Genomic DNA, 13,337 nt, shown 5'->3' on the forward strand with positions numbered 1-13,337 from the left:
AACTGAGAGACGCGACCGTCGACTGGCAACTGAGGAGCCGAGCACGTCGAGATCGACCCCAGACGAGCAGACAAATCCCAATCGTTGGATTTTCTGCTGCTGCTGTTGCTGCTGCCGCTGTTGTTGTTGCTGCTGTTTTTCTGTAATTTTTCTCAGATTTTTCTCACGGCCGCTCGCCGTCGCTCGCCGTCGCTTAGCGCCGCTCGCCAGCATCCTTGTCTGGTGTTGTTGCCGCTTGTCACTTAACCCACAACCCTGCTGCGTCTCGCAGTGCCTTTAGTTTGTTTGTTTGTTTTCACTGGCGTCGCGTCAAGTGGATTCAACGCAATTGACTTGTGAGCGTCTGCACACATACGCACACTCATACACAGCGGGTGTGCCACAATGCCACATTATCCTTGTCTCACTTTTCTACCTGCTCGCAGAGTCTATAATCGAAAATGCATGGCATTCCTGTGCCTGCGATCAAAGCATGCCCCATAAGATTTATACTATGTTGCAACTGTTGCTGATTGTTGCAGCCTCCGGAGTTATTTTTAGTGCTGCCTGCGACAATATTTCTTGTGGTAGCTGCGAATGTAATTAATGAGCTGCTGCCGCAGAGGCGACAACTGCACTCCTCACCCTGCTCCGTCTCAAACTTCATATCCATCGCCGCTGAAGCGGAAGTGTGCCTCAGCTAAATATTGAAGCCAATTACAGTGGACACTGTGCTGTTTTTGGTGCATAAAAAGCCAGAGGTAGAGTAATGAGGAAGTAGGATTATTATTGAAGTTCCACAGATAATATATTTATTGCAGAAATCAGATCAGGTTGTTTTGTATCATATTGTTAATATTGTGTATTTGCTAGTAGCATAAATAAACGATCGTTTGTTACTATATATATTTTTTTTTGACGAACATCTAATATGGTAGCTAGATGATATTGAGCAATGACGACGATAGATATTGATTGCAGGCTGCTCTATATCAAGTTCGGTCAAGTTAGTTTTCAAGCTGAAAGATTTATTTGCTGAGTTATTTATGAAAAAACAACCCTTTATTTCTTGTGTTTATTTACTAGAAATGCGCTTTCAAAATTAATTCTCATTAGTTTAAGGAATGCCAACTCTGGCTGCTAAAGACTTTGCCTGCTTTAGATATCAATACTAATAAAAGCCAAATGCTATTTGTCCTAAATTTAGGTACTAAGCACATTATGGACTATTCATAACCCTGAAATAAGATATGCAGATGGACAGACGGACGGATAGACAGACAGTCATGGCTAGATCGACTCGGCTATTGATGCTGTTAAGAATATAAGTATATACTTTGCGGGGATATGCTTTCGTCTATCTGTTACATATTTATATTTTTATCGATGGGTTCGGGATATGAAAATTAATATTAAATATTGAATTGATTTTAAATAACTTGTTTATAATTAATAAGCAAAAGACAAGAAGGCGTATAACAATTCAAGTACCTCACAGCTGTTTCAAGCATAAATCGGTTGAGAATTGCAAGCGAATTCGTAAATAGTAAAAATACAGGGTGCATACCAGAGTTCCTTTCCCGTGACCAATTATTTATAAATAACACATTTTATTTGATTTGGTATTTTGCTTATTATGAGAAAGTATTGTATATGTATATATATATAATTCAATTTTTAAATAAACATTTGCGTTGTATTATTTTTACATATTTAAACAGAAGTAGCTACTTGTTTGATTTATAGATGTTTTAAGATTATTTTTAATGCGCTCCTTGTCTTTCTTTTTAGAAATCTCCAAATATTCACATTTCATTTCTGTGCAGTTTATATTAACTTACACCCACTGTGTGCCGATCGTTTGGGTTGTGTGTGTTTTGTGCTGGATCTGTTTACGTTTCAAGTAGCTGCCAGGTTATGTTGTGTCACCAACAATTTGTTTGTTTACTTTTTGCGCCCCTGGTTTTTGCGGTTATCGTTTTGCGATGGCTTAAAAACTGTGAAACACGCCTTATGGCGCCAGAAGGCACAGAGTCGAGCGCATGTCAAGTGGCCAAGCAGTCGCTTGCCCAAAACCCAGTCCGCATCCTGGTGTCCCTGTGTCAACTGTCAACTGTCAGATTGTGAGCATTGTTTACGTTTTGTGGCGGCACCTGCGCACTGGACACATAAACAAGCCGAACAGCCTGTACCAGCCAGTGATGTTGGGATGCAAACAAGTGGCTGCGGGCACCACGTTTTCTTGTCACGAGCACGCGACAAACTGTTGCCCTTGCGGGTAGGGTGGCGTGGGTAAAGGGGACCTACTGCCCAGCGCCCCTCATTTTGAATATATCGATTGAGGCAGGACATGCGCAATGGCCTCCACTGCTGACTGCTGCTGCTGCCCGACATATCGAAGGAAACTCCTTTTGATGTAGACACAATAATTACGAGCCACAACGTACAGCGACGGGCATGCCACTGAAAAAGTATCTGCTGCGTGTGCAGAACGTTCCCGTGCTTCGTCTGAAACGGTTTACAACAGTTTAGTGCGCTTCACTGTGTGTTTGTGTGTGCCTGTGCTTAAAGAGAAATTGTTAATAAAAAAAAAAAAAATAAAAAAAATAACAACAAAATTTGTTGCTTGTTTATTTGTCATCATTTGTAGTCGCATTATAGTCCTTAAAAATATTATCTACACACACATAAATTTGCTTTTTGCATATAATTTGCTTGACTGTGTGTGCGAGTCATCGACTGTGTGTGTACGCGCCCGTGTGTGTGTATATGTGGGTGTGTTGCTTTCTTTGCTTTGCTTGACTAACACGCACAAACACTTCCACTCACACATAGACACATACGCCAACCAATACTAGTACAGAGCCAAGTACACACACGCATTTGTGAAAAGTGAAAGTGAAAGCCCCAACGCGGAGGAACGAGACGAGCCTTGAATACATATATATATATATATATTTATATATATACTTATATACATATATTTTTAACATCGCCAACGCGCTTAGAAAAGTAATTTACCCAGAATTAAAATTTTAGCCAGCATTTGCTGAGCATATTTCAATTTTAAATCCAATCTTAATCCAAGCAGCCCTCGTCCTACCACCCTGCTCGGCGCCCCCCTCGTATTTATGCGTAGCACGTACCAAATTTTGCACACACCTATACACAGCACATTTGGGAGTAACCCCGCCTAGCTACACCCCCCCCCCCCCTCCTCTTTCGACCCTACATATATGCCCCCGCATGCTGTAAATTCAATAACGTACTTAATTTCCTTCACATCTTTTTAAACTGATTTTGTAAATTTAATTTTTTATTTCGCTCGATGTGTATGCGGCCTTGCAAATTTTCTGTCGAACTTTCCAAATTCTTGCAGTCAAAATGATATAATATTAAGCACGCTGACGGATCTTGAAATCCGTTGAAAAAAAGACTTTAATACAATTTTCAACTGGGCCAGAAATCAAAATCATTTTGCAACAGGTAAGTAAATGATTTTTATTTCGATGTTTATTGTTGGGAATATTTTTACACGATTTTTAATTTGTATTATAATAAGACTTGTTGAATTTTTCAAGTCGGAACACGTAATTTAATTTTAAATTTAAATTTATTTTTAATAACATGTCTTATTGAATTTAGTTTTTGGTTTAATAAAATAGAAAAAATGGCACGTTAAGCTTTTCAAATATTTATTTTATTAAAATGCAAGTTGAATGCATTTTTTAATATTTTTTCATTAATTAATTAATTAAAGGTTTAGGTAACAGGCAAGATTTTTAAAATATTTTGTAAATTAATTTCTTTGAATATTCTGTAACTTTCATTCGTTAACCTGTATTCATTAAAAATATTTTTTCGTTTTAAAACAAAACTCAGATAACTTGCCGAACTTTAAAAAATCAATTTTATCTTTAAATAAAACTTTCACAATTTTTAAAATAACAACAATATACAGGTGAAATGCGAAATGCCAAAAAGTTTTTTAATTAGAAAATATGTGATTATTTTCTAAATTTATTTAAATAATTTAAGAAATAAACAATAATCTTGTTTATTTAATAAGAAAGTTCAGGTAACATGCATTTTGAAAATATTTACCATATTAACTTTTCTATCATACGTAGTTTTGGACCCCAATTTCAAGTTAAATCACGCTGCATGTTCTCCTCTTGGTTTTGTAAGCCTGAAAATGTGCAATAATTTTCGGCACAGGAAGTTGTAACGTGAAACAACCCTGCGGTAGCGCCCTTTCCACTGACTGACCATACATTTATTAACTGGTTATTGTAGGAACTTTTGTTGTTCTGGTCTGTGTCGTTCTTTTTGTTGTTGTTTTGGTCCTTGTGTCATGGCTCTTCTTGCCATTGTAATTGTAATTTATTTGACTTTGCTACATTCAAGGACATATCCAGTGCAGGTGTTACACGCACGACTGCCCACAGACAGCTAGAGACGACAACTGCCAACTGTGTGTTGTGTCTGGTTGTGAGTGTGTGGTTGTGTGTGTGGCTGTAGTTGTCTGTGCGCCTGAATTACAATTTAATTACTTTGGGAATCCTCGCTGACTTAAAGGATCAGCGCGAGCTGCGTTGAATCAGGCTCGTATATTTATAGCACATTTCCTTTTTTCAATTAAATTCCGTTTTGGCCAACAATTAAACCCACGGCTCAAGCTCAATTCCCGACCCACGCGCCTCGCTTGGGCAAGTCAATGCTTAAATGTCAACTGGCGCCTCTCTCCCTCTGACTCACTCCCTCTCTCGTTGCAGTAAACCCAAATGCCAGAGGCATTGATATTACCCGGCATGGCTGACGCAGAGCCGGACCTATCAACGTTCGAGAATAAAACGGGACTCGCCGAGGACATGAAGTTTCTGGCGTCCATGCCCGAGCTATGCGATGTTACCTTCCTCGTTGGTGACACCCGCGAGCCCGTCTGCGCCGTCAAGGTAGGTGTGTGTGTGTGTGTGTGTGTGTGCGTGTGTGCCAGTGGGCGGGTTGGTAGTAAATGGGTTTGCGGGTGTGCTCAAAATCAGGTCACTGCGTAATCGACGCAGCATCCATGTTTATCAGAGCCCTTAATTACAGTTCTCCACTCTGCCTTCTTCCCCTTTTTCTCCTACTGCCCGCAGGCTGTGCTGGCGTCGCGTTCGCGCGTTTTTGCCAAAATGCTGTACGCCGCACCATCGCCGCAGCGGAAGAGGGAAACCACCACCAAGGAGAACAAGCTGCGACTCTTCCTCAAGCGCTCCTCGGAACCCCTGCTGAATCTACAGAATGCGGCACAACAGGTTCGTATTCATAATCGATTAACGTTGACGGGGGGGCTGGAGTGGGTGGTCGGTTGCTTGTGTGTGTGGGACAATAATAATGCCCATGTGTATGCGGATGTGTCTGTGTCTGTGTATGTGCATATGGGCTGTGTATGTGTGCGTGTGTGTGTGTGTGTGTGTGTGTGTGTGTGCTGATTGGGGCATCTTTTGAATATTTATAATGTTAAGCTTTTCAGTTATTTTCCCAATTGGTATTATATTTTAATATATTGTTTTGTACATTGCTGTAAATATTCACAAAATGAAGAAGAAACAAATATACGTTTAATAATATTTATGTAATTTTTTTGTGCATTCTCTGTTGTGACTCCATTCCCAAACATCCAAACGCATATATACCAAAATATAAAACCCATTATAATAGAGAACCGGTTTCACCCAACAATTAGCTCCGATACCCGAGGTAAAAGCCTAGTATGTGTATGTGTGTGTGTGTGTGTGTAATGTAAATAGTTGTTATTATCAATGTGTCCTAGTATCTAAGTAGTACAGTAAACGCTCAGAAATTGAAACTTGCTTAATTTAAAAAACTTCCAGAAATTTAAATCTATATTTTCAATGCAATTTATCTTTGTAATATCAAATAATGAAATGATCATAATATTATTTATTAAAGTTGCATTTATTTACTTTGCTTTTTTCTCGGAGAAATTAAAGTCTACTTTGCGAGCGTTCACTGTACATGCTGTGCGTGTATATGTTGTGTATAGTATGTGTGTATATGCTTAATGGCAAGTAATATGAGTAGAGACTTATTGAACTGCATTATAAATTATATTTATTTATATGTGCCCATTAACTCTTTTAAAAAAATCGGACACAAAACAAATACATTGTTGATGTTTTTTTATTATGTAATTTTTTAAATAAGGACTCAAAGACTCCAAATATCAAGGTTGTGGATTTATTAATTTTGACTGATTTTAAATTTTGACTTTTATTTGAACTTAAAGAGTTGGTGCTTTATATTGTGCCTCAAATATAAGCTGAAAGCAAATATTGCTCTTCCATTTAAAAATATTTTCAATTTGATTTATCTTTAACTTAGCAAAAGTTGTCCGCATTATTTTGTCTGCCTTGTCATATTTGGCTTAAAAGTTATTTGACTTAATTTGAATTCTCTACGTAGCTCCTTTAAATGACTTTTCTGATTTGCTATTGCTCCACCTATGAACACCTGTCTCTGATCTACTGAAATAAACCTTCTATATCTACTATTAAAATAAATATGTATGTGTCCCGTTTGCTTTGTGTCGCTTGCCGTGTGCACTACAACTTTTAATCAAGTTCTATAAATACACCGCGTTATAAAAGTATGTGGAGAGCTCATGTTTGGTTGGTTTTCAGCCAAATCCAGACATGAAACTTGTCTTCTATTAAACGTTTATAGTTCTATTAGCTGTCTTATCAGTATGTTGTAGGCCGTAGTCAATAAACAGCGCTATAGATAGCCACTTGCTAATCTTACCCCGTCTTTGCAGCCCTCTGGTCAACAGCATCAGACGCTGATCATTGAGGAATTCGAGCCGGATGTCTTCCGTCAGCTCATCGAGTACATTCACACGGGCTGTGTGACTCTGCAACCGCGCACTCTGCTGGGTAAGTCCTGGTTGCTGTGCATTGAGGATCCTTATCTAAATGTGTTACTTTCAGGCGTCATGAATGCCGCTGATTATTATGGCCTGGAGGAACTGCGTCGCGCCTGCGCTGGCTTTGTGCAGTGCTGCATCAATGTGGACACCGTATGCGCTCTGCTGGCCTCCGCCGAGCGCTATATTCAATACAAATGCACCAAGACTCTGGTGCAGAAGGTGCTGGAGTTTGTGGACGAGCATGGCAATGAGGTTTTGAATCTGGGCAGCTTCACGCTGCTTCCACAGCATGTGGTCCGTTTGATACTCGCACGGGAGGAGCTGCGGGCCGATGAGTTTACCAAGTTTCAGGCGGCGCTGATGTGGAGCAAAAAGTATTTCGACAACAATCCAGTAAGTGGGCGAAAGTTCCCTTAACTATTTATAGGGTTTAATAAATACATCCGTTCGAACTATGTTTTGGCTTGAGCTACTCGAGTTCTATTTCGATTGTATTAACCCAAACATGTTGGCAGTTCGTATTATCTAATATATTTATGACTTTTAGAACATTGACATCAAGGAGATACTGGGCACATTTCTGGAGTACATACAGTTCCATAAGATACCCGCCAATGTACTGATGCGTGAGATCCATCCATTAAATCTTGTACCGTACGCGATCATAATGAATGCTCTGGCCTACCAGGTGGGTTGTGTGCTTAATCGTCCATTTGCTGTTGGCTGCTTTGGTGTTTAACTCAGTATCATTCATGCCGCATCATTTATCTATCCATCTGCCTCTATCTATCTGTCTATCTGTTCTATTTATCCATCTATCACCCATCGCCCATGCTATCCATCCTGTTGTCCCCCTTTATGTCTGATTCTACAACTTGCAGGCAGACCCAGAAAGCATCGACCCCGGAAAGCTGTCTCCCAACTCTAGCCGAGTAAGGCGTGCCCGTCAGAATCAAGGCAGATCGATGTCCGTGCAAAGCTCCCTGGATCCATATGGCTCCAATACCACGCTCAGCTCCAGCGGCAGCAGCGACCCCACCAGTGGGCCGCATCACAGCAACTAACATAGGTTGAACGGCCCCTCCTCCTCCTCCTCGTCCCATAACCAGCAGCACCGCCATCGCCACCATCACCAGTCCCTGCCCAAGATACGCAAGGCCAAGTCACAATCGTTCCGCACACGCCGCAGCCCCTCCGAACGCCGAAGCCCCAATGCACCCACTCTTACGCTGAATACGAGCGCGCTCAATGGTGAGAAGAAACGCAGTCCATTGACACCCAAGAGCCCGGTGTTGCCACAGCCAGAGTCCAAAAGTCCCGGCAGCAGTTCACAGAAGACGCCCACCACGCTCTCCCGCCAAGGCACCCTGCGCACGTCCAGTCGACGCAAGAACAGCGGCCAGTTGACCATATCGTTGAGTGCCCAAAACCAGGGCCGGCGTAGTCCAGTGGGTCTGAATGATCGCAGCCCCCAGGGCAGACGCAGCCCGCTCTTTCCCAGCAGCGGCCTGAGATCGCCCAATGAGCAGCCTAGTCCGACGGCGCGAAGTCCCACGGGTGATTCACAGCGTCGCAGTCCAACCTTCAGCATACAGATACATACGCAGGAGCGTCGCTCGCCACTGGGCGCTGTGGCACCAACGGACTTTAGTTGCCAGGCAGGGCCATCCAATACCAGACGCAGTCCGACATCCACCGTGCATGTGCAGGACATGGCCACAGAGCCGGAGGAAGCGTGCTTCAGCGGAATGAAACGGCCGTCGATAAGTCTCTTTACGCCCATCTATTTTGCCACTGAGAAACGTAGTCCGATGGGTTTTATACCACCCATCACTGTGTCCAACCCCGCCGAGACCTACAAAAGTGCGGAGCGCGAGCGTGAAGCAGCCGAGGCGGCAGCTCGGGAGCGGGAAAAGGAAGCTGCCCAAGCACAGCCGCAGCCCGAAAAGAAGAGCGTCATGCGCGAGATACTGGCCTTCGTGCGTAAGCCCTCCAAGCATATAACCACGCGTACCAATCGCTTCGCGAATGCATTCACGCGTGCCGAGTCCGGCTCCTCCAGCGGACCGCTCATACGACAGAGCACCTTTTCGGCCAGTCCGGCTGCCTCGTCGACGGCCGCCAAGAGTGCCGTGCAGAAGCAAATGTCCGAGGTGGGCTTCGAACCGAAAATGTCGCTTAAGTTTGCCCACTACACGAAGATGTCGCTGAAGTTGCGTCGTCTGGCGCGCCGGGAGGAGGAGGAGAAGCAGCAGCAGCAGCAGCAACAGCAGCAGCAAAAGTCATCGACAGTCAGCTCGGCGGCGGGCTCGAAGCGTGCCAGCACGGATTCCAATGCGGGCAATGCACAGGATCAGGTAGGTGCCACTGAAGTAGAGGAGGAGCTGCCATTCGAGCTGGCGAATGTGCACTTTGAGAAGGTAGGTGAGTCCTATATCAAGCATGAGCGACTCCGCGAACTGGTCGAACCCGAACTGGAGCCAGAAGAAGAGCCAGAAGATGGCGAGCCTGAGCAAACGGATGCCGCCATGGCACAGTTTGTCGAGGAGGTGACCAATTCCCTCAAAGTAGTCGCACTCAATGGCGATGGTGGTGTGCCGGCCGTGCATCATTTTACGCGACGCTCCGAGAGCCGGGAGCCCATTGAGCCGCGGATTAGCGAGGAACGAGAATCCGATTCGAATGATCTGATTATACCCGAGGAGCTGCGCGCGGAGCTTGTGGAGATTTTGAAGGCCTATGCACCAGAGCCAGTTTATGTTAATCTGCAGGCGCTGCGGCGCGAAACCGAGGAGGCAGAGGCGGTGGCACGTGCCGTTGCAGAGGCAGCTGCTGCTGTGGCAGCGGCTGCCGAAGCTGCTGCAGCTGCAACGGTGCCGCCGGCGCCAGAGAAGCTACCGCTGCAGTGTCCTACTATTGAGTTTGAGCCGCCATCGCGTCGTTCGTCTTTCGATCCGCCGCGTTCGCCGTTTCTGGAACAGCTACGCAGTCCGGGCGTCGATACGGATACAGATCTGATCAATCTGCAGCGCCTTGACTCCGGCGGCGACAGCTTCGAGATGGTTGAGGGCGATCGGAAATCCAGTCGGGCCGAATCCAGTTTCGATTGCCCCTATTCCTCGCGTGACACCAGCTTCGATGTGTCCATATCGCGCTATCAGTCCACCAGTTACGAGGATCAGACCTCCAGCTTTGAGATTGTCGACACGGACGATCGCCGGCGACACATCGATCTGCGCAAAAGCTCCATTGAGCTGGTCGATGCGGAGACTTTTCAGCGCTCGGGCTCTTCCTGCGGCCGCAAGTCTTCGCTTGAGACGCACTTCGACTACACGCCTTCGGAGACGAGCGGCATCACGCCAGCCCGTTCACCCAATTTTCCCATGACCAAGAAGCAGAAGGCCGAACATTTCCGCCAGCTGCACATCTCGCCCTTCAGTGCCTTCTCGCGGGCACGCAGCCCGCTCTCGCAGCAGACCTCCTCCAATTACAGCTCGCGCGACAGTTACGATTCCAGCTCATCGTATCCGCACGGTCATGAGCCACAGCGCAGCCCGTACGCTGATCCCAGCAAAAAGCACTTTCCGCTGACCATCAAACAGCGCGAGGAGGAGGTCAAGACATTTCTCTGCACCGATGTGCGCTGCGCTTCGATATTCGAGCCGCGCCCCAGCTCTGTGCTCACACAGCAGCTCTCCACGGGCTCCATGTCCACGCCTTCAGCCTCCGGCTACACCAATGCCCCACGCATATCTAGTGCTATGGGCGCCCCGTTGCCCGCCATTGGTGTTGGCGTCGGTGCCGGCGTCGGTGTTGGCGTCACTGTCGGTGTTGGCATAACCCATGCAAATGCTTCGCGCGGCTCCTGCGGCTTTTCCAGCGGCAGCGAATTCGAGCCGCCCTCACCGCGACGAGCCGCGAGCGCCTCGCCCAAGCATACTTTCACATTCCGCATCGTGATGAAAAAGGTTGACAGCTCACCGGAGGCGCTGTGCCCGGAACGGCATCGTTCCCGCATCATCGATCGCTATCGACGCCGCGACAGTCGCCGCAAGCGCATCCAAGATGCGGGCAAGAGTTTCTAAGCGGCGGATCGGGGGCACGAAGTGAACCAAAATGATTAAAGTTTTGTGTGCCTAGTTAATAGACGTACTTGCTAAGTTTTGAGATAGAAATTTTGAAATCATTCTTAAAGTAATTAAAGTTCGACTTTCGAACGAAGCGAACAACCCATTCCTATCTTATGATCAACTATTGATTCCCAGGCAGCAATCTCAGTATGTCCTGCCGGAAGATATATCCATTCAGCAGGGCGTACAAATTTTTGACAATCTAAGTGTTATTGAATCCAAGAGTTTTCCAATAAGTATCTCCTATCAAATGGAAACAATTCGCCTCTAGTCGTAAGTTATTCGAAAATCTTAAAAACTCAAAATGCGAACATCAAACTTTATAAAATGGTTCTGGTTTTAGGCCGTTTCAAAACTCTATGCTAAGTATTTGTAATGACAAAAGCCCTTGAATAAATATTTATATATATATATAGGCTAAGACAGATCATTTTCATATTTAGGCTAGTTATTCTTCATTAATATCATATTCAAGGATTAAAAGATTAAAAGAAAAGAGAGTTTGGTTCAATGCTTGCAAGGTACAAATTAAAATTTACACAAGAAATTTGTTGCAAAAATACAAAGAGCAAAAAAGAAAAACACACAAAATATTCTAAAGATCTACAAAATATATGTGAAACAATAATTCCTCCCACGATTTACCTGATTACTAATTAAACAATAGAGAGAAGAACATCATATATATGATATATGATATATGATCTATACTTGCATTAAAGTTGATAACTAAATGTTGTAATGTTTGTGGTATATTATAAACAAATATTACGAGTATGTGCGCATTTTACGTGGTTCCTGTTATATAGATATATTATGTATTACAAATTTTTGATGGACTAGCTATATATATATAGTGACATATCCATAGTCGCACCCACCCTTTAACATAACTTAGCACATAAGCATAAGCACAATTATAAACATTTCTAATATTGTAAACAAAGAGCCTGGTGATAACATCGACATTGGTCAAGATCAAACTGTCCCCCTTTGGTAGACATAAACAATTCACCCTAAATATCACGCCACTGTCAATGTTCCCATCAGAGTACTATCCCACGCATAATTGCTGACGCAGCTCAAACTTCACTCAATTTTGACTCAAACTCTCTCAAAGCGAAGTTTGCTAAGCGACCGCAACAGTTAGATAAATCAGTTCATATTCGGGAAGCAAATCTGAATGTACTCAACAAAAGTAGCCGTTAAGTGAAAATAATAAATTGAAATATATTTTTTTATAGTAACCTAACGTGTAAAACTTAATTGGCGCAGCCGGTAGGATACGTCGGGAAAAATTAAAGATCGCTAAAGGATAATTAATTCCCAGATCTAACGCACAATCGCGACCGAAAGTGTTGTCGGAGTGTAATAAAAATTTTCTCGAATACGTATCCGCACAAGAACCTTCGGGTCACTAGTAGCTTAATAATATTGACCCTTTGGGCAATAAAGCTACTACAGTTAATAACGACTGGCTTTGCATATCGTTTGATCCCTGCAATACGTTATTACTGAGTCTTTTTAAGACACACACACAAAAAAAAAAAAACATTTAACCAATAATCCATCACAAACTTTAACCTAAAATAAAAGTGCAAAATCAAAGAACAATAAAGTTCAAACCTACAAACTCAAAACTATTCAAAAAAAAGTGTATTACACCAAGATGACAATGGAATTATCAGAACAACACCTCAACCAGGCCCTTTCACAACTTAGACAGGTGCCAAGCTTTGACGGATCAACGGATCAACTAAACGCCTTCATTAAAAGGATAGATTACATCCTACACCTGTATCCAACCCGAGATGTTAGACAACATAGCATCTTATACGGAGCCATCGAATTGCAAGTCACAGGAGATGCTCAGAGAATATCACAAAGGACAGCAGCCAACACTTGGCAGGAGCTGAGAAACGCATTGATTGAAGAATACAAAGTGCAGACACCATTTGAAGAACTCCTTCGACGCTTATACAACACGAATTACCAAGGAAACGTCCGTAAGTTCATCGAGGAGCTCGAGAATAAATCTTTTGTTATATTAAATAAGTTAGCACTAGAAAATATACCTAGCAATACAACCCTTTATACAAATGCTATGAATAACACAATCAAAGATGTTATTACAAAAAAATTACCAGATAGGCTTTTCATGATGTTAGCCAGACACGACATTACGTCGACACAAAAACTAAAGCAAGTAGCTCAAAGAGAGGGATTATATGAAAATAGCGTTACTGAAAAACCTAAAAATAATAATGTTCAGGGAAATCCAAATAACAATCGTAGGA

At 43.4% G+C, this 13,337-nt stretch overlaps 1 protein-coding gene across 3 annotated transcripts; it reads left to right on the forward strand.

The window, feature by feature from the left end:
* Window positions 1-2,279: 2,279 nt before the first annotated feature.
* gprs (speckle type BTB/POZ protein) lies at window positions 2,280-12,268 on the forward strand. 3 transcript variants are annotated; one of them, XM_002048981.4, is made up of 10 exons: window positions 2,466-2,505; window positions 3,359-3,465; window positions 4,755-4,934; window positions 5,118-5,276; window positions 5,683-5,721; window positions 6,800-6,917; window positions 6,972-7,303; window positions 7,458-7,598; window positions 7,792-7,842; window positions 8,020-12,268. In XM_002048981.4, the coding sequence occupies exons 3-10, from the start codon at window positions 4,764-4,766 to the stop codon at window positions 10,993-10,995; spliced, it is 3,987 nt and encodes a 1,328-aa protein (XP_002049017.1). In that variant the 5' UTR covers window positions 2,466-2,505; window positions 3,359-3,465; window positions 4,755-4,763; the 3' UTR covers window positions 10,996-12,268. The 3 variants fall into 3 exon arrangements, with proteins under 3 accessions (XP_032293148.1, XP_002049017.1, XP_015029518.1); XM_032437257.2 differs by lacking the exon at window positions 3,359-3,465 and having other exon boundaries at window positions 2,280-2,991; window positions 7,792-8,123; XM_015174032.3 differs by lacking the exons at window positions 5,683-5,721; window positions 8,020-12,268 and having other exon boundaries at window positions 2,487-2,505; window positions 7,796-7,974.
* Window positions 12,269-13,337: the final 1,069 nt, after the last annotated feature.

The sequence above is a fragment of the Drosophila virilis genome, chromosome 5 (assembly GCF_030788295.1).
Source record: "Drosophila virilis strain 15010-1051.87 chromosome 5, Dvir_AGI_RSII-ME, whole genome shotgun sequence".
In the NCBI taxonomy this organism is placed as follows: Eukaryota; Metazoa; Arthropoda; class Insecta; order Diptera; family Drosophilidae; genus Drosophila; species Drosophila virilis.